Source organism: Cricetulus griseus, chromosome 2 (genome assembly GCF_003668045.3).
Source record: "Cricetulus griseus strain 17A/GY chromosome 2, alternate assembly CriGri-PICRH-1.0, whole genome shotgun sequence".
NCBI classification, from domain to species: Eukaryota; Metazoa; Chordata; class Mammalia; order Rodentia; family Cricetidae; genus Cricetulus; species Cricetulus griseus.
In genome coordinates this window covers 27,335,012-27,356,353 of record NC_048595.1, presented here as the reverse complement: position 1 = coordinate 27,356,353, position 21,342 = coordinate 27,335,012, and the positions used below count along the sequence as shown (strand labels likewise).

At 50.7% G+C, this 21,342-nt stretch overlaps 1 protein-coding gene across 2 annotated transcripts in view; it reads left to right on the top strand.

The window, feature by feature from the left end:
• Positions 1–20,825, top strand: part of Grik3 (glutamate ionotropic receptor kainate type subunit 3) — a 214,035-nt gene extending 193,210 nt beyond the window's left edge. The window contains exons 12-16 of one of the 2 annotated variants that reach the window (XM_035438913.1): positions 4,395–4,513; positions 6,662–6,879; positions 17,303–17,525; positions 17,945–18,195; positions 20,631–20,825. In XM_035438913.1, the coding sequence (XP_035294804.1) occupies positions 4,395–4,513; positions 6,662–6,879; positions 17,303–17,525; positions 17,945–18,195; positions 20,631–20,825 (1,006 nt within the window). Of the gene's footprint in view, positions 1–4,394; positions 4,514–6,661; positions 6,880–17,302; positions 17,526–17,944; positions 18,236–20,630 lie in introns of both variants that reach the window. The other variant, XM_035438914.1, reaches the window with a different exon arrangement.
• The last annotated feature ends 517 nt before the right edge of the window (positions 20,826–21,342 follow it).

Sequence of the window (21,342 nt, the reverse complement as noted above, 5' to 3'; positions counted from 1 at the left end):
CATGCTTAGGCACTGCCTCATTCACACTGCCTGCTGAGAATCCATGCTTGCACAGAGCCTACCCTTGTTGTGCTGTTCATTGGAAACAGATGAAGTACACCCTTGCTAATGGTTACTGAAAGTATGTCACTAGGGAAACAGATAAGGCCATGTTTATCAAATACCCAGTGTTTGTCAGGCACCGTGTTCTGCCCCTTGCCACCTTTCCGTTTTCTCTGACAGCCTCCCTTAAAGACACCCAAGACTTTGGCCATACAAGCAATAAGTGAAACATCTAAGATGTGAACTTAGTTTCACTGAGGTTTTGTCTGGCATTCATGCCTCTGGTCACTGCTTGGCCCCCACCTCAAGCTCCCCAGCCCCTCCCAGCTGGGCTCTCTGCCCCTTTCTCCAGACCCCATCCTCGCCCCCGCTCTGGGTCCTTTTTTCCTCTAAAGCCTAACATGGTGCAAAGAGAAAGTTCTCTGGAGAGGCAATTTGAGATCCAAGGACCTGGTGTTTCGCCTTTTTCCTTTGAAAGCCCCCGCTCCCCTCTGTGCCCTTCACTCTCTGCCCCCTCCCACACAGAGAGAGACCAAAGGAAAAATGTGAGAGGCAAAGTCACCCAGCCTCCCAAGCCTTTGCTGCAGAGCTGAGTGCCGATGCTGCAGCTGCCCTGCCTGCTCAGCCAGCCAGCAGCGAGCCGAGCCGTCACAGAGAGACCTTCATCACGCCTCTCGTCACTAATGGCCTAACAAGCCTTTGAAAGCTGAGCTGCTCTCTTGCGCTCTCAACGTAATTTTCTCGAAGCTCCAGTGGCCCCTCAGCCACCCATCCCTCTGAGACAGGAGCATTTCCAGCATTATTCTGTCTTTTGATGTGTGATGTGTGTCTCTTCTCCCCTCAGACATGGGCCATCCGTCCAGCCTCTCCCTTCTGGCTAGGAAGACAGGATGAACACCTCCCTACCCACCCCCACCCTGGCACACCAAGGCTAGTCTGGAATGCTTAGGAAAAATGGGGTTTTCTACTGTGACCAGGATGCCATGAGGTACCCATAGAGGAAAGAGAAGGATAAAATTCTGGGCCACAGACCTGACAAAGGGTATCTAAGCGCACTGGATACCCCATGGAACACTCAAACAGCACGATTCACAACCATCGTGTCTGCCCTTTATAATAGTCCTGTAAGGTGGGGAGAACTAGCCCATGTCACAGAAGCAGAAACAGAGGCTCAGAGAGGTTACATCAAAACCCAAAGTCATAAAGCTTTCCTTGGCAGGGTCCCATTTAAAACTGAACACAGGACTGGGCATTAGGGAGCTGGAAACTGCAGTGCACACAGGTGGCTCAAGGGGGTGCCACTGGGCACCTGCAGGCTTGGGGCTGCAGAGAGCCAGCGCCAATGAACTTACCATGATGCCTTGTGGTTCCCTCTTGTCTTCTGCACTGTAAGGGTCCAGTCCCCTCCTACACTGTAAAATTGGTGCCCAGTGCTGTGAATCTCTTTGGGTGGGGAAACCTCAGCCATTGAGAATATCTAATTACCAAAAGGCCCCGTCGTTTATCAGAAAGCTGTTCTCTCTGGGAACTAACTTGTCCTGTTAAAGCTTCACCGTTGATGCTTTGGAACCCAAAATGCCTTTACAGCAGAGCCCAGAGGGCCCAGCTACCCTCTGTGTTGGTGGCCACAGAGATGCACCCAGGACTTTTTCTTTCCCCCAGCAGTGGGAACTGGGTCAGCTTCACTGACCACCAAAGAGGGTCAGTGTGAGTAGTTGGAGGTCACAGGCTGATTCTGAGGGGCCAACGCCCTGGAAAGGGGTTACAGCTTTCTACAGAGAAATCTCTATGACAGGATCCCTGGGGTGATACGGCATTTTTATGTTTAAAAATTGTGTGTGTGTGTGTGTGTGTGTGTGTGTCTGTCTGTCTGTCTGTCTGTCTGTCTGTCTGTCTGTCTGTCTGTCTTGTCTGTCTGTGTTTGTGTGTTTTATTAAGAGCAGGACCTAGGGCTGGTGAGCTGGCTCTGCTGGTAAAGATGCTCTTGGCTCCCAGCCTGAAGACCTGAATTATATCCCAGGGTCTCACATGGCAGAAGGAGAGACCTGACTCCTGCAAGTTATCCTCTGACCCCCACACGCATGCCATAAACAAATAAATGTAATACAAATCTTAATAATATAAATAAATAAATAAATAGCTGGGGACTGGAGATATGGCTCAGGGGTGAAGAGCACTGTCTGCTCTTCCAGAGGACCCAGGTTCAATTCTCAGCTCCCACATGGCAGCTCACAACTGTCTTTAACTCCTATTCCTGGGGATCTGACACCCTCACACAAACATACATGCAGGAAAAACACAAACTTACATAAAAATAAAGTAATTTAAAAATAAATAAATAGCTAAATCCTGAGCACTGCTCAGAACTCATCTTTCTTCTGATCTCAGCCCTCCAGCCAGGAGAGATCCCCGAGGATCTTGGTCTCTTGGTCCCCAGTACAAACCATCACAGCCTTTGGTTCACTGTTAGGTCAGTCCTAGGTCTCCCTGCACCACAATTTTGTTTCTGTCTAGAAGCTGAAGGCTGAGGTTCCATAGATTTTGTGAGAGTCCTGCCTTAGTTCTTTCATAATTTCTCCTTTAGCCCCCAAGGTGGGCCTCCCAGGGCTGTGCCTCCTTAGGTAGTCCCTTCTTCCCTCTGCTCTGGGTCTCCAGTGGCCTATAGCCTCTGCCTACTAAAGTCCATTGCTTTTCTAACATGGAGCCAAGGTGGACCTGGACCAGGTTCCAATCTGTGTGGACTCAGTGGGAAGGCATTGTGTACCCAGTACACCTAGATCTAGTGGACTCTGGACCTGAAGCAGGGACTCTCCTTCTACCTACAACACAAGTGCCCACCAGGCCTGGCCCTCCAGACAACTCAGGTTTGTCTGCCCTGCCAACAGAATCCATTCTGGGCATCCAGCTCTCCAAAGGCTTTCTCTTACATCCCCTCCCCAAAAATGTCTCTCAGCCCTCTCCCCTGAACCTCAGCCTCTTCCTTGGGGATTCTAGAGCCTCTAACATCTTATTGCCCATCTCCTTTGACAATGCTAGCATTTCCATCTGAAGGAGCAGCCTGCTTCCTGAGAACAGAACTGTCCTCATCTGAGCCCAGGGAGCACCAAGTGATAGATAACACTCCCACTTTGAGAAGAGAGCTGGAAAAGGCATGACACAAGTTACCATAAAGGACTTCACATGAAAAACTTAAAGAAAATATGTTTTTGTTTAAAAAAAAATACAGAAGACAAAGTCTGTCTTTCTTTGCTTCCTGCATCCTACCTCACCCCATCCCCCTGTACACACACATACAACTGCCCCATCCAGTCTCTCCATCTCTCTGCATCTTCAAACTGACTCATTTGCAGGTAGAATTCAGCCAGTCAACCAGGCTTCCTTCCCTGCGTGGGAATCCTCTTCCCTAGAAGGGGGAGGGGTGGGGTAGGGACTTTAAGCAACTTTTTCCTGTCACACCTATGTTCATATACTCAAACACAAAAGCCTGAAATGCAATCCCACATTGTTCTCCCCATGGGGTAGGATTCTGGGACATTTGTGCTTTCTCATCATATTCTTGTATACTATTTGAATATTTTATAATGAATGTGTTTTCACTTTTTATTATACAAGAAATTCAAATGCATTTTCTCATTTTCAAAAAAGTCATATAGTACAAGTGAGGCAACAGGTTTGGCTGAAATTCCTTTTGCCCTGCTTACCCCTCTCTGCAGAGGCACACACTGATATTCTCATAGATGGAAACTTCTAGACCTCTTAGTATACTTCACAGACACATTTACCTACAGAGCTGTATGGCTGTCTTAAAAAAATCTATAGCAATGCGATTGCATTGTTTTGATTTTTGATCGCTTTGCATCCAATAGTCTGTGTTGAAACGCTCTCCCTGTCTCGGGACATCTAGAAGCATGCTGCTGTCTTTAACATCTGTGTGATATTTCTGTGTGGCTGTGGCATGGTGTATTTAATCATCCCTCTACTGAAGGACATTTAGGTTATTTTCAGGTTTTCTGCTATTGCAAACAACACTTTGATAAACATCCTTGAGGACTTCCCTTTATTCGCTGGTATGAGTGTTTTTCCTACTTGGATAATGACTTGCAGTTTCCCCAGGTAGAAGGGCATGCATGCTTTTAATTTGAAAAGGTGCTTTGGAATTACTTTATAACCAGGAAAGGGCACTGGCAGTAAAGGACAGGAAGAAACCTGGTCCCAACTGGCCCTTGCCTATCACTCCAGCCAGACAATAAGGAAAGGGACCCTGGAGTGGTTGTCAGCCCACACTGGTACTTGTTACTTGCTAACTGGCAGCCTCCTGGAGCCTACTCTCACTGCTTCCCTCTACCCTGCAGATTCAGCCCTTACGAGTGGTATGACGCCCATCCCTGCAACCCCGGCTCCGAGGTGGTGGAGAATAACTTCACATTGCTCAACAGCTTCTGGTTTGGAATGGGCTCCCTGATGCAACAAGGTGCATGTCTGCCCTCTCTGTGCCTTCTCACCTAAGGAAGTTAGCTTTTCTCCCCAGTGGGTCCTTTGGTCAGCTGCCCTCAGGCGGCAGCCTCAGACCCCAAGCTGTCAGAAGGTTGGAGACACCAAGGATGCAATGGTGTGTGCCTTCACATCTGATTCACACCCTGCTCCATTGCTCTGGCCCAGAGCCAGCTGCGGGTCTGAAACAGGTCAGCCACCCCAAGCTGTGACATGTGAGAGGCATTCCCAGTACCTTCTCCTGTGGTCGAGATGGAGCAGAACACGCTGCCTACTGGATTGACCCTGGTGACTTCTCCACGTCCCAGCAAAGTTGATCCAAGCAAGCAGGGGGATGGGACCACAGAGGCAGAGAGTGGGCAGGAGGAGCTGCAGAATAGTGCTGTGAGGGTACATGGCTGAGGGGACTAAGAACTCCAAGTAGTTAGGTGAGGGCTAGGTGAGGTTCACCGAGGTTGGGGCTTCTGCCTGAGTACATCAAACAGTGTTCATGGAAGAAGATGGTCTTCCCCAAGATGACTGACTCTGACCAAGGATTCAGCTCTTTGGAATGTCTGGAGATGCTTAAATGTGTAGACAACCGCCAAGCATGGGTAGCTCGCATCTGGGATTCCAGCATTTGGGTGACTGGGACTAGGAGATTACTGTGAGTTCAAGACAAGCAAGGCCCTGTCTCAAAAGGCGGGAGGGTGTAGCAAGATGATAAAAGTGCCGCTGCCAAGTCTGATGACCTGGTGAGAAGCAAGTGTCTACGCTAACTGCAAGGACCTGTCCTTCACACTCCCATGTGAAGCCTTAAGACCCAGCGCAAATCCTGCCCTTCGGGAGGTATGATGAAGATTCCAGATGAAGAAAGAAAGAGACGAAGGAAGGAAGGAAGGAAGGAAGGAAGGAAGGAAGGAAGGAAGGAAGGAAGGAAGGAAGGAAGGAAGGAAGGGCATTCTCCTTAGTGTCCATCACACAGCCATCCACTGGGCTGTGAGCACTGTGTTGCTGTGAGTGTGGCAGATGACGAAGTAGACCTGCCTCACGCCCCATCGGTGGGCTCCAGCAGCTGGGGAGTGACAAGCAGCTTTCATGACAAGTGCCACCATCTGTCCCCACTATTAACAAGCGTCCTGAAGCCTCACCTTCCTTCTTTGCCCATCATCTTTGTTCAGTGACAGCTGAGAAAGACCTGGAAGCCCCTTCACTGCAGTAATAACTTCTCTGCTGCTGCCTGCTGCTACTCAAGTCCAGGCCCCCAAAGCATTCCCCACATGGTTTTGATTAGGAAGGGGGGGAAACTAGGTATGTATTTGAAAAACTCTCCCTTGAGTGGCTTCTTTGAGAAAAGAAAATCATCCATATCAAAGCAGGCACTTTCAGATTGCAGGTCCAAATATTCCAGAAAGTTCAGGAGTCACTCACTATTTAAATCTCTTGAAAGCCGCCTAGTTAATTACTTCAGTTAGAAGGGTTCGTCTGAATTGTGCTCCACACACAAGGTCGGGAAGAAAGACTGATATATTTCAGCAAAGAGCTTCCAAAATGTTGATTTTTCTTCTCCTGCCAAGTGCCTTCCAGCAATTTCATATTTGTATACTGCTCGTATTTCTGATGCATCTCTCTTCAAATTATACCATTGCAGAATCGCAGCAGTTCTGTGAGGCTGGGGCAGAGGAAGGACAATTCTTCATCCTCTGCAGAGTCCAGAATGAGAGACTTGCCTGGCCTCAGATCACCCAGAGAACCGGGAACAGGGTTTTCTTTCAGAACCCATAGATTCGACCCCTGTACGGTGGTCCACCGATAGGCATCCGAGGGTCTGAGGAACCTCTGAAATGGTGTGTATGCGTGCGTGCGTGCGTGCGTGCGTGTGTGTGTTGAAAATGTAAATTATTAAATACCAGCCTGGATCAGACTCACTGAAGGGCTGAATGCTCACATTGCCCATCCCTCCCCAACCTCTAGTTTTTTATTGACTCTTGAGGTGAATCAAAGAATTTGCCTTTAAGTCAAGTTTCCAGTGATACTGAGAGACAATGGGGCCGATCTGCTAGTCTGGAGAAACGGTCTCGGGGCCTATGTGGGTATCCAGGTAATGTCGTGGTCTACACATTGTAAGGTATCTCCTCCCTTCTCTCAGGCTCTGAACTGATGCCCAAAGCTCTGTCTACCCGTATCATCGGCGGCATCTGGTGGTTCTTCACACTCATAATCATCTCCTCCTACACGGCCAACCTGGCTGCCTTTCTGACTGTGGAGCGCATGGAGTCACCCATAGACTCTGCTGATGACCTGGCCAAGCAGACCAAAATTGAGTATGGTGCTGTCAAGGATGGGGCCACCATGACCTTCTTCAAGGTGAGACTCTCTTTTTCCTTGCATCACCTGGACTCCTTACTGAATAGAAAAGGGGAGCTCTGCCCCTCATTCACTCACTCACTCAGTGGAATCCAGGGGCCTGAAACCACAGGTCTCAGCTCCTCCCTGGTGAAACCAGTTGACTCTAGGGAGCTGTGGTGATAAGCCATGTAGATTGGTCTCAAGCTCTGAAAGTTTCTGGGGCAAGCCATGTGAATCATTGGAGGAAGATAAACAGAAAAAGATTGGATGAGGCAGAAGAGAGATGGTCCAGTTCCAGACAGTCTTGGGACCATTGGAACCCTACTCTTGGCTTGGGGTCTTAATCCATCCATCTCCAAGAGGCTGATTTGGAGTGGATGAGCTGCCCATTTCCAAGAGCAGAAGACACAACCCCCTCCTCTTAGAATGTCAGTGTCTTCAGAGAAAGTCCCTGTCACCTGCCCATGTGACTGCTTTCACAGGAGCCATGACTGTTGCTCTCCAAGCTTTGAAAGCGTTGACTCAATTTCACCGTTTTCCCTATCCTAGTTGAGGTCAAGGGTACTCTGCCTGAGCCCAAGAAGCAGTAGGTTCAATGTACTTCTAGATAAGTAACAATAGCTGCGGCCCTGAGCACTCACAGTGGGCCAGACTCTGCTCCGCTATTAACCTTCTCAAACCCTGTGAGATCAACACTGCGATTATTATTCCCAATCCACGTGAGGAAACTGAGCCCCTGGCAGATCAGTGGCTCATCTGAGGATCACATCTGGAGGAACTGGACCCCATCCTCCTCTGCTTCTCTCCAAACTTAGGGACTAAACCATTGGTGGTGGGACTTGAATGTGTGTCTGAATGCCATGGAGCCTATATCATCAGAAAGACTGAGTACTGGTATACACACACACACACACACACACACACACACACACACACACACACACACACACACACACAGAGTGTCTGACTCAAAATGAGTCTTCTGGGAGGTTATAGCTTATTTGATAGAGTGCTTGCCTATTGTGCACAAAGCTCTGGGTTCAATTCCAGCACAGCAAAAATGGTATAGCAGTGCACACCTATAATCTAGGCTCTCTGGAGGTAGAAACAGAAGGGTCAGCAGCTTGAGGTCATCCTCAGCTACATAGGTTGTGGGGAGGCCATCCTAGACCCCATGAGTCCCTGAAGAGAGAGACAGACAGAGACAGAGACAGAGACAGAGAATTCTAAAAAGTTCCCAGATGCTGCTGGAGCTGCGGCTGAGGATGCTTTGAGAAGTGGCCCTCTAATTACCCCGTGGAAGGAAGCATCAGACTTTGGGAACTGTGTGGGTGCATCCATTGACTTATTAATCAGCTGCCCTCTGCCAGTCTGGAAGCCTGTGTATCTCCCTTTACCCTGGGCTCTGCTTCTTCAACCCTGAGCCTTTGCCTCTTTGGAGACTTCAATAAAAGGGATGAGCCCCAGTGGGGCCTGAGGAAATAAAGGAAGAAGTTAGAGTGTAAAATGCTCCATCCCATGGGTGCTCCATCCCCAGCACTTTCTGCCAGCTCCCTGTCTCTCTCCTGAGGCCGGGGCAGCTACTTAGTGAAGGGGGAGAAGGGAAAGAGACTTAGCTTTGCCCATGGCTACTGCCACGGGAAGCTGGTCACACCATCTGCTGGGGCGGGCACAGTGTGCATTGAGATCAAAGGGAAATAAAATGTTGTCAAAGGCACAGCAGGCACTTGTTGAAACCCCATGAGTGTGAGCAAGGCTGACAGTATGCCCATACATGTATGATTATGTATAGAGTAGATGACACATGTAAATGAGCATTTTGCTCATTCACACAAGACATGCCTGAGTGTCTGCCTGTATGTGCACTGGTAGATCTGTGCTTGGGTGTGAATGTTTGCATTTGTGTCTGTAAATGAGCAAATGCATGATCGCCATCTAGGAATGCATATGTGAATCTGTGAGTACACACAAGTGCATGCCAGAGTATCTGTGTGTGTATGTACACCAAATGTCATATACTTAAATTCCCCGTGTGGTGTGTGTGTGTGTGTGTGTGTGTGTGTGTGTGTGTGTGTGTGTGTGTGTGTGGTCATGCACACATGCACTACTGCATGTGCGTGTATCTGTGTGCCTGTGCACATGTGTGTATGAGTGTGATGACCCATGTACACGTGTGCCTCTGTCTGTATGTGTGTGCTTGCACAGGAACATGCCTGCTCACACTCCCTGTCCTCAGGCCACAGCCCAGCCCTTTGACTACCAGAGTTTCTCATGAATTAGGCATGAGCCTGTCTCTAAGCAGGGCTCCCGATCAAAGCGAAGTGGCATAAATAAGCCCAGTGCAGGCTCATCTCGGCTGATTGGAGCCCCCGCCTCCCTCCATGCAGAGATGCTCAGATTGCCTTCTCAGAGCAGAATCCCAGCTCCCTACCAAGCCTCAGTCCTCAGCATCGAGCAGCCACTGCACCCTCTCTCTCTCCTCCCCTGCAGACAGCACAGGGAGGAGGGCAGTAGAGGGACCTGCTCCCCAGCCAGGACTCTGAGGCTCCAGGGCCCATTAGCGGGAAACAGCAGCTGAATGTCGCCAGGCAGGACCAGCCCCATTTCCATGCTCTCCTGACATCAATTAATCCTTCTCTGCAACCAGCCACGTTGTCCCAGGTCTGTGCCCACACTTTACCTGTTTCTCTGTTGTTCTCCTCCTAACAACCCTATAAGACAGGTGAGTATTGTCCCCTCCATGTTACACACAGTAGAAGCAAGGCTCAGAGAGGCTAACTGACTTGCCTAATGACACGCAGCTAGACAACTGCAGAGCTGAGATTTGGATCACACCTGACTGTAAAGCCTATATTCTTTGTCCTTTCAGTCAGTTTCTCTCAGGATCCCACCACAGTCCTCAGCAGTGTCCCTTGGGGAGGAACAAAGTCATGGTGGTTTGGGCCATGCCCAGCACCATCTTGACACATTGTAGTGGTTCAGAGGACTTATAAAATTGAGTGTCTGGTGCTGTGGAAGAGGTGGAATTGAAAGGTGGCAAAGCTAAGAGAAGCCAGTGCAGGAGGCTGTGGTGAGTGTAGGCACCAAGGAGGCAGCACCCACCCCATACATGCATGCATGCGTGCACACGTACACACACACACACACACACACACACACACACACACACACACACCAAGTATCCCAAGTTTAAAACAAGTTATCTTTGTTTCTGTGGTTAGCATATTCCTGGTTAGGTGGTACACATGGGGCTAGGGAGATGGCTCAGTTGCCATGTAAACATGAAGACTTGAGTTCATATTCCCAGCACCTATATAAAAGCTAGGCATGTTGGAACCCACCTGTAGCCAAGTATTGGGTGTGGGGTAGATAGAGAAGGACCCCTGTACCTCAGAGGCCAGACTGTCTAGGTAAATCAGTAAAGCTTCATGAAATAAAGAACAACTGAGAAATATACCAGATATTGGCCTCTAGCCTTCACAAGCTTGCATATATGTGCACACAGTCGAGCATGTAGACACACCCCAAAATAAATAAGTAAATACGCTCCCATGGCTAAGAGTAGAACATGAGAAAGGGAATAGCAGGAAACAAGACACCCAGCTTTTGGGCCCTGGGCCCCTTGAACTCAGCCAGCTGCTTGCAGGAAGCTGCATGGCTAGAGTCTGCCCCTTGGCTCTGAAGGAGGTTTGCTGGAGGAATTGTCAGGGAGCAGCAGACATCACAAACACCGTCTTCTGTGTTGTCCTCCCTCCGTCTTGGAAGATAAAAATTAATTAGGAGATGAAAAAGGAGTCCTTTGAAAGCACTGTTTGGCTGTAAAAATATGTAGGCAAAAATGTAAAGGAGGCTGTGGGGGAGGTGAGCTCCTTGCAGGGGAGCTGGGCGGCTTTGAAGGGAGAAGATGCTGGAAGAGATTCTGCAGGGATTGTGGCCTCTTTGAGTGGTGAAGCTGGGAGCTCAGCACAGTGGGGCTGTTAGGGGAAAGCATGGTAATCTGGAACCTCAAAAGCCAGGCTCCCCAGTCCTGGGCATGGCTGAGCCCTCCCCATTACACAGTCTCAACTGCAGCATCCTACCTGGAAGGGGCTTGGAGGGGCTGGCCTGCATCCCTACACTCCAGCTGAACAGTGATGCTTCCCCGAGCTGGAGGGCTCAGGAGGCTACCCAGACCTCAGCTCCCAGTCCCTCCCTCTGCTGCCCTCCTTCACAGCTTTCCACCTAGCTTGCAGCAGAAGTGGGGCAGGAGGATCAGACAGTAGTCAGTCTGGTCCAGCCTGATGCAATCAAACACCATGCTTTAAAATTAGAACCGCCGGGATGTGTATTGGATGGTGTCTCTAATGAGTGGCTTTGTGCAAGTCACCTCATTGCTCCAAACCCCAACTGGCTCACCTAAACAAATACTGATTCCTACCTATGACCCTTCGCTAGAGGATTCAGTGAGCTCCTAGACCTTCAGTGTTCATCAGGGGCAGTGCGTAGCTGGCCCCGAAGTCACCTCCGGAGGCAGATAACTCAAGCAGAAAGCACCTTTGACACCTGGAGACTTTCCTTTCTCTGGGTCCTCCAGACTGAGCCTAGTGGGCTTTGTGGTAGATTTCGGTGCCTGTTATCATGACCATGTGCTTTTACGCAGAGAACATAGAGGAAACTGGGAGTTGGTTCTTAAAACAAAAGGATTCTATATCTGGGAGGCAGAGGCAGGCAGACCTCTATGAGTTCTGGGTTAGCCTGGTCTACATAGTGAGTTCTAGGCCAGCGAGGTCTACATTGTGAGACCCTGTCTCCAAAACAAAAAAGAAGGATTCTAGAAGGAGCTGAGAGAAAGAAAGCAGCAGGTGTGGCCTGGATGGTTCAGGATCGTAGGGAAGTAACTGGAAATTCCTATGCTTCCCAAGAACTCCCTGGGTCTCAGTTTTCCCTCCTGTGAACTGGATGTGATACTGTCCTCTCTTTGCAGAGTTGCTGAGTTGATTAACTAGGGGGATCCCTAGTGCAGCTTAGAAGGCTTTCTATTCTACAGGAGATGTCCCATGACGTTGAATAGCCTTACTATTTACTAATGCAAGCTGGTAGCACAGGCCTGTCTGCCCCATAGACATGATTCTGGGGCCATCCGTTGCTTGCTTTGATGCAGAAATATTTTTTAAGCTGGTTGTCGGCACTTTGAAATCTAGAGACTTTTGCATTTGAAATATTCACAACTCCAGTCTCTTGGAAATGTGGTGGCTCAGTCTGGCGGCTCCAAGCCAGCGTTCCTGCAGAGCAGCTCCTTGCAGTTCCACCAAGCCTCGAGCCATGCCATTTCCCAGACTAGGATTGACCCTGTCAGCACTTGAGTTTCATAAGTGTGTGTATGTGTGTGTGTAGACCTGAGTGTGTATGCACAAATGTTCATGTGTATGTGTGTGCAGGCACACCTCAGGCAGGTTCTTCCTCAGGGTCTCTTGCTGGTCTGGAACTTGCCAAATAGGCTAGGCTGGGACCATTGGGGCCCAGGATCCACCTATTTCTGATTAACTGGTGCTGAGATTATAAACCAGGTGACACCGTGCCAGATCTTTTTTTTTTTTTTTAACGGTGGGCTCTGGACATCAAACTCAGGTCCTTGTGTTTGCAAGGCAGGTACTTTCCCAACTGAGCCAATTCCTGCATCCCTTCCCCCTAAGTTTTGTGTCATTTATTTTCCATAACTGCACTGCACTACGAAGATTACTTCCTTTTTCTAAGTGGAAAAGCTGTCTTTAAAGGGAACCGAGGCTCCTTGAGGAATGGTAATAGTGCCCGCCACATGGAGAGCCTTAGGGTGGGGCTCTTGTGTTCATTAGTGACTCCATGCCTTTCCTCTGCTGACTTTGATGATAGCCAGGTTCGGGAGGCGTCCTCTCAGGCCCCATTTTTCAGACATGGAAGGTAAGGCTCAGAGGTGTGATGTAACAGAAGGAGTTGTCATCTGAACACAGGCTGCTGTGACACCAGGGTCTGTGCAGTGGAGCTGAGCCCTCTGTGATCTGCCATCTCCACCTGCAGCCCTCTGAGAGAAAAGCTGCAGGCTATCTTGGGACTGTAATAGCAGAGGCTGGGCACTCAGAGAGGCCTCCTGGTACTCACAGCAATAAACCAGGAGGCACCATTAACTGCTCTAGAACACGGTTCTGACGGGGCCAAAGACCATCCCCTCCCCGGTCCCGGGGCAGGCAAGCTAATTAATATGAGGAAAGGTCTCTTCTCCAGAATGGAAAAATACCCAGTCTTCCGTGGAGCCCCACTCAGCTGCCTCTGCCCACTCCCTGAGATTTAGTTGCACTCAAAGCTGATAGATAGGTGTTTATATATGCATATATAGCCCCATATACATTCTCTTGTACAGAAATGTTAAATTCTCAAGATTAAGTGTCTTCAGTTGGGGAAAATCAATTCACTTCTTTGAGGAGGCTGAGATGGAGAGTCGTGAGCCTGGAACTCCCTTTCTTGCCAATTTTTCCTGATATAAAAAGCATCTTCATCCTGGCAGATCGCCCCGTGTTGGCTGCTCCAAACGATTCCATTAATTGATTTAGGTGACTGGCTCTGCAGTCACCCTTATTAAGGTTTCCACCAGAGCCAGGACAGCAGATGACTCCGGAGCCGTTGGTTTGTGGGACTCTACTCCCCAGAGAGGTGACTACAGCTCAGGCCAGTAGTGGAAACACGGGCCTCTGGTGAGGATGGCTTTGCTTCTTTCTATGGTGGACATGTTGGGGGTTCAGGGCAGTGCTCCAGAATCTCTGAACTGTTCCAAGATAAAGCATAATGGGGAGAGACTGTGAGCAGGTATATTTGACAATGGGGCCCAATTGGGGTCTGGGTCAAGAACAGTGGGGGACATCCAAGGGAAGCAGGTTGCAGACTAATGTGACAACAAGCCAAAAGAGTTTGGAGCCCTGGAACTGGAAGGTGGGATTCTTGAAAGGCATGTCATAGTGGCTTCTGCTTTGTGCCATCTCCCGCCTTAACTTGGCTGTACTCACTGGTACCCTTCCTTGTCCCTGTACCTACCAGTGATCTCTATGTTTCTTCCTTGGAGTCTCTCCCCCTCAGTACACCCTCCAGGCACAACTGAATTCTCTGCCTTAGACAATGATCTAGGGAAAGCATCTCTGTTGGCACCAGACAGAGACCTGTGGATAGGAGGAATGGAGGGTGCAAGGCGGAGTTCAGACAGAAAGGTGTTCTGATTACATCCTGAGGGTCGGGGAGGAGGGCAGGCTGGCAGAAAGGGTCATTGGAGAGTAAGGGTAGGGGAAATGAGCAGATGGCCAATAAGAAAAGGAAAGAGGGACAGATGCATGTATGAGTGGCTTAGGGGACTCCTGCCGGGTGGACTGAGGCGTACATGCATGCATGGGTGGGTGCATGGATGGATTGTTGGATGTACACATGCATGGATAGACAGTGGGTGAACTCACAGGTAGGTACATTAGAAGGTGAAAGAGACCTGGCTCCCACCTCTGTAGAAAACAGAATTTGGGAGGCAGGAGGCAGGAGTGTAATGCAGCAGCTGAGGAGCTGTAGTCTTTGAGGGGAGAACGGCAGTTAGGTCAGAACAACCAGAATGCCAGCGAGTCTGGGGAGCCATGCGTCTGGCAAAGTGAAGTGGTTGGATTTGATCGCAGGAAGAGCTGGAGTTCTGGATTATCTGTATAAGCAGCTCAACCGGGAACAGTACCGTTCTCGGGAGCACGTATGTGAGAGTGTGTATTAGTTATCCACTGCTTAACCAATTACCCCAAACTTCATGTCTTAAAACAACATCTGTTGTTTGGTGGCTTGTGGTCAGGAATCCAATGGGGCTTTGAGAGTCCTCTGGCTTAAGGCTCCTCAGTGGGCTGTGAGCCAGCTGTCAACCAAGGCTGCAGTCACTCTGAGGAGTGCCTTCTAAGCTCATGGCATGTACACGTACTCATCTCCTCTGGGATTGTTGCACTGAATAAGGGAAGTACCATTTGGCTAAGAGTTGGCCAGATGCTGTCCTCTGTCCTTGTCATGGGAATCTCTTCTTGGGGCCATTTAATGCATAGTATGTTAGCACCACACCACCACCTGGGAGACGAGCCAAGGAACGCGCAGGGAGATGAAGACAAAGTCGTGTCACTCAGAAGTGGCATTCCAGCCCTTCCAGAGAATGACCCAAGAGGTCAGGACCACACTTAGGAGGAGGAGACAGAACAAGGGTGTGACTGCCCAGAAAGGGGGTCTTTCGAAGCTGTGCGGTGCCCTGGGAAGAGGCGTGCAGAGCAGGGAGAGGGGCCGAGAGAGGCTGCCAGAGGCGAATCTGCATATCAGAAATTATCCGGAAAATGAGAAACATCTGGAGCATCAGAAAAGCTGGCAATGAGATTCATCTTTGAGGGAAGAGGTGTTAGCGGGGGAGCACTTGGGATGAGCTGAGGTAGAAAGATGACTGGAAGGTAGCAGGCTGCAGAGTGGGGCAGAAGAAGAGCAGCTCTGGAGTTGGAGCAGCTGAGGGTAGGGTGGCTGCAGGCAAGAGCAGTTGGGTGAAGCTGGGAGAGTCAGTGCATCCGACTCTTTGTGCATTGGCTTTGAGGCTCGTGAATGAGTTTGCAGGCAGGGGAGCGGCTGCTCCGTGAAGAGTTTCATGCCCTGTAGCTCAGTTGATTCCATCTAAGATGGAGTCCAAAGGCTCCTGCCTACTGCTCTGATGCCCTCTCCTGTGCTACCGCCTCTCCCCCTGGGGCGAGCTGTGGACTTGGGCAGCCATCTTCAGAGGACCCATCCCTTGCCAGAGCCCAGAAGCACCCAGAGAGAAGAAGTACACATTCCTCTCGGGCTCCCTGCCCCCTTCTGGCAGCCATGGCCTCATTCCCTGCCCTTCCCCCCAAGCCTGTGCCAGCCTGTGGGAGTGCACCCATGTTGTCACGTGCACCAGAGCTGGGCTAGGTGCCAATCAGACAGGCTGACATCACAGAAGGCCACAGCCAGACTTGGAAACAGCCGTTACAATGGGGCTCTCAGAGCTACCTCTCCCCCTGGGACCAAGGCAGAGATGATCTCTGTTGGGACCAGGCAACTAGCATGCATTAAGTTTCCAGGATGGTTCATGAACACCTAGCTCACCCAGACAGCAGGGGACACTCATACCCAGCCCTCTATCCTTGCCCCAAGGACCCCCCTGAATCTCTCTGTGACAGACACAGCAGCCCACCCACCAGCCTGCCCAGCCTGCACAGTGCCTCAGGCATGGAGCAGTCATGGAGACCTGCATACCACTCCTCCCAGGAGCCTCACCTTTTCTCTGCCTACAATTCCCACTGAGCCTCTCTCAGTCCTGGGAGGAACAGCCCAGAACCATGCTTAAGTCCTCCCCTGAAAGAGTATGAAAATGGATCCAGCTTTGCCTGAAGTCAAAGTGGGGAGTCAAAGCCCACTGAGCTTTGCCTTCATGTGTGCCCCCTAGTGGTTCCTGGGATACAATGCAGCTGTGTGGGTAGGCACATGGATTGTCTCCAGAGGGTCTGGATTTGAAGCCTGCCTCTGCTGCTTAGTTTCTGAATAACCTTGGGTGGATTACTTAACAGTGTCTCAGCTTCCCCATCTGTAAAATGGGACTAATAACTACTACTTCTTATGATTTAGGTGAGTGAATACAGATAAGGCTCTTAGAACAAGACCTCTACTTGTTAATTGACTAACGAATGCCGGAGAAAACTCATTTTGAAGAAGTCAGCCCAAGATTTGGGACTGCAGCTAGGTCGGCAGAGTGCCTACCCCATATACATGAAGCCCTGTTCAATCCCGAGTACCAGATGTGGTGGCACACACCTATAATCCCAGCACTTGGAAGGCAGAGGCAGGAGGAACAGAAAGTGAAAGTCATCCTGGCCCACTTCCTGGTAACCCTGCGTTTTTGCCAGAGCACAAACAGTCTTTTGAATTAATTGATTTTGGAGACAATCAAGCTGGCCTCAAACTCTACACGTAGCTGAGGAGGAGAGATCAGATTGGCATGAGTGTCCCCTGCTGTCTGGACGGGTGTCCATGAACCGTCCTGGGGACTTAATGCATGCCAGCTGCCTGATTCCAACAGAGACCAGCTCTGCCCTGGCCGCAGGGGGAGAGGTGGCTCTGAGAGCCCCATTATATCGGCAAGCCTCAAACCTGTCTCAAAAATTAATTAATTCCTAAGACTGTTTGTGCCCTGGCAAAAATGCAGGGCTACCAGGAAGTGGACCAGAGTCTGAACCTCAGCTGTGCACTTCAGCACCTCGCCTCCCAGGGCCTCAGTTTATATATCCATGCAATGGGTGGTGCTCTCCTACCCTGCAGAGTATACACAGAGTTGGATAACTAGAGCCATGCTGAGTGACCAAAGGGAGTGGAACGTGTGAGGAGGGGCTCCGTAACTTTGGTTTAAACCTTCCCATCCCTTGCTACCCAGAAATCCAAGATCTCTACCTTCGAGAAGATGTGGGCCTTCATGAGCAGCAAGCCCTCGGCACTGGTGAAAAACAATGAGGAGGGTATCCAGCGGACGCTCACAGCTGACTACGCTCTGCTCATGGAGTCCACTACCATAGAGTATATCACACAAAGGAACTGCAACCTCACCCAGATTGGTGGCCTCATTGACTCCAAGGGCTATGGCATCGGCACACCCATGGGTGAGCGGGGCCCAGGGAGAGCAGTGTGGTGCAAACAAAGGTTCTCCGGCCCCTCCACCCTCCTCTCCCACACTCCTGATGATCGTTCCACTGGAGCTGGGAAGGTGGTGTTCTGTCAGCCAGGAGCAGAGGGATGGAGTCACAGCCCTGGCTTGGTTAGCCCTAGCCTTGCGCAGTGAGAGCTGGGACAGCGCCCCACCCTCCTTGCCCAGTCCCTGTTAATACACCCACATACTCAGGGCCTTCCGGGGCCACAGGACCGACATCCAGTGAGCAAGTCTTCCCCACCAAGATACCTTACCTGGACTTGGAGGCGGGCTTTATGAAAGGAGCCCTTGTTTTAGGCTGCCAGAGGCATAGGCATGGTGGCTGGCTCTGGCAAGCAGCGCTCACTGACAAACCCCCTGCCCCCTCCACAGGCTCCCCCTACCGGGACAAAATCACCATCGCCATCCTGCAGCTGCAGGAGGAAGACAAACTACACATCATGAAGGAGAAGTGGTGGCGAGGCAGTGGGTGCCCAGAGGAGGAGAACAAGGAAGCCAGCGCGCTGGGCATCCAGAAGATCGGCGGCATCTTCATCGTCCTGGCTGCCGGCTTAGTCCTGTCCGTGTTGGTGGCAGTGGGCGAGTTTATATACAAACTCCGCAAGACAGCGGAGCGGGAGCAGGTGAGGCCCTGGAGGAGGCTGCGTTGGACAGGGAAGGAAGGCAAGGGCAAGACTAAGCTGGTTTCACCCTCCTGTGGGCATGCACTGTCTCATTTCACCTCCCTGACCTCCATCAGGCTCCAGCCAGCTCTCCTCTGTCCTGACCAAGCATGCTTTCCCATCAGCCCCTGCTCCACTCAATCCCCAGCCAGTATGCAGTCAATGGATGCCCCAGCCTCCACAGTACCTTCCGTTTTACCTGACCTGGAAGCCTCCCAGCTTCCACCCTTTTTCTCCGCGTTAGCCTAGGCTCCGGGTTGACTTTGCAATCTCCAGTGCTTCCTGCCCACCACATTTTTACAAGCTCCATAGCAGCCAGTGCCCTGTTTCAAACTTAATTCAAACCATGTCAGCTTCCTAAACCCCCAGGGTAATTGTTGAAGCTGGGTGACAGAGGCACAGGGGTTCATTATATTGTACTCTCTACTTTCGCATATGTTGGGAAATTTCCATAATGAAAACTTTAAAAAAGAAAAGTTCTGAGGGATGGCCCAAGTGTGCAAACAGTGAAGCCAGTCTTCCCCTGCCTGATTAATTCAAGCGTGATAGGGGCAGGAGCCCTGGGTCCTGTGGCAAATTAGAAGCATGGAGAGAGAGTTTTAAGTGCTAATACCCTGGCCTCGCTCCCAGAGACTCTGTTTAATTGGTCCATGGTGGAGCCCAGCTCTAGAGTCTGCAGAAGGCCCATGGGGTGAGTTAAGCCTGCACCTGAGCCACAAGCCTATGGGCTGGGGAATGGCCTCTCCGGCAGAAGTTCAAAAGCATCCGGGGCCCAGTGTGGCTGACAGGAGCCTGCTGCTGGGTCACATGTGGAGGGCCCATTACAATCGGTGTCTGATAGATCCATCAAAATGAACTGGAGTTGTTTAACAATCAGCAAGCTGAAATCAATTGAAAGAAAGGAGAGTGTGAGTGAGTTAGCCAGCCACGGCCTTAGAGAGTGTGAGTTAGCTACCGCCTTAGAGAGCAAAGCCTGAAAAGGTACCATGCCAGAAGACCACTCCACTGGAAATCAGCTTGCAGCTGACTAATCATTGACATGATCAAGAATATGGATTGTCTGGCTCACAAGGATGTTTGTCTAAGGGTGAGCCACAACATAAAACACTGGGGAGATACCTAAATGTTTAACAGGAAACGGTTAAACGTTATTTAAAAAAAAAAGAAAAACAGCTGCCAGGATTTTTAGGAATCATTAAGAATGAAATGGATTCTATACTTCTCTTAAAAAGAAAACATAAAGGAGCTGAAGATTGGCCCACCTCTTAGACTTGCTCTTCCTCATGCCCATCTTTAACTTGCCCTCACACATGCCTCCTTTTGAGTACATGACACACCCAGCATGGTTCTGCCTCAGGACCTTTGTACATGCTGTTCCACCTACCCGGAGGGTGCTTGCTGAAGTACACCGTATTCTCAGCTTCATCCGGCCATGTAGATTTTAACTCTTGTCATCCCGGTTACTAGCCTTCCCTAGTCCCCATCCCCACGCGTCTCTCTTCCACATTACTGCTTTAGCCTCTTAATAACAGGCATAACTGGCTGGAGGATTTACTTGTTCGCATGCTTGCTGTCCGTTCCCATCCCATTGCTAGACCACAGCTCCCTGGTCAAGTCCTCACCTGCTTCAGCACTGCTTTGTGCTAACACCCAGCATGCAGCCTTGTGTGGGGACACACTTGCAGGATTCGGAAAGAGAACAAGGTTCTGCATAAAGCAGGAAAGGTGGGGGGCCTCCCCTTACCACAGCCTGCATGCTCCCTCCTGGTGCTGATGCGTGGGGTGACCACCCCTGTACCACAACCCACATGCACCCTGCTGGTGCTGATGCTCCATACCTTTGCTGTCTGAGCTGGGCCATCAGCCTGCCCACTGTATACCGTCTAAGTCCAGGGCCGTGTCCAGTAGCTGGTTTCAGGAGCCACTGCCTCTAGATACCTGTGGGGACACCCCACTCATGCTGTCCCTCTGGCAAGCTGCAGATACCATGCTCAGAAGGCCCTTATTTCCCATTCACTGGGCACCCACCTTAGACACGAGCTGAACTCCTGAGCAGGAGGCAGTAGTTGGAAGACCCATTAGGATGGGTTCCCCACATGTGTCACAGGGGCTTCTGCAGCCCTAACTCCAGGTCAGGCCTACTGTTGGATTCATGGGAACAAAACCTTAGAGTTTAGGGGATCCCCCAACAGGTTCGTAAAAGCTCCTTAAGCTCTGTGTGCATGGCATTTGGGGTGCTGTGGGCTCCTCTTTGAAACAGAGAGGTGATACCACCTGCCCCTCCCTCTTTGTCTCCTGAGAACTTTCCAGGCTTCTTTCTGGGGCTCTTGGTGGCCTCAGTGCAGGGTCAGGAGGAGGAGAGGATCTGTCTCACTCTGCCCCTTGTCTCTCCACAGCGCTCCTTCTGCAGCACAGTAGCCGATGAGATCCGCTTCTCCCTCACCTGCCAGCGCCGTCTCAAGCACAAGCCACAGCCTCCTATGATGGTCAAGACTGACGCAGTCATCAACATGCACACATTTAATGATCGCAGGCTTCCGGGCAAGGATAGCATGAGCTGCAGCACCTCGCTAGCCCCTGTCTTCCCCTAGCTGTGGGTACAGCAGGGACTTCAGGCCTGGTCCATGCAGAGGAAAGCAAAGGAGACCGGAAGGGACATCCTCATCTCATGCTGGCCTTGGGAATGGAGCCGCTGCCTGCATCCAGCTATGGACCATCAGCTCTTACCTACCAGGAAACCAGTGGGCCCTAGGCCAGCTTCTCGGGCTTCATCTCCTCTTGTCTTTTCTATGGCTTTCTAAAGCTGGGAAGGTCAGCGGAAGCACATGCCTCTCAGGCTCCAGTCACCACCCCTCTCTTCTCCATAGACCGGTATTTCTGCCATGGCTCTGCGGGGACCTCAGAAGATGGCTCTTACATCCTCTTCCTTTCCCTCAAGCCCAGGGCTTTCTAGCACACAGCCGTGAGAGCGGAGACTCCAACGTCGAACACTTTAAGAATGTTCTAATGAGGCTGCCAGTGGGAGCCCAAAGGCAGGCAGTCAGCCATTCATACATGGACAGAAGCAAGACATCAGCCCTTGGGGGCTACTCACCTGGTACTGGTCCT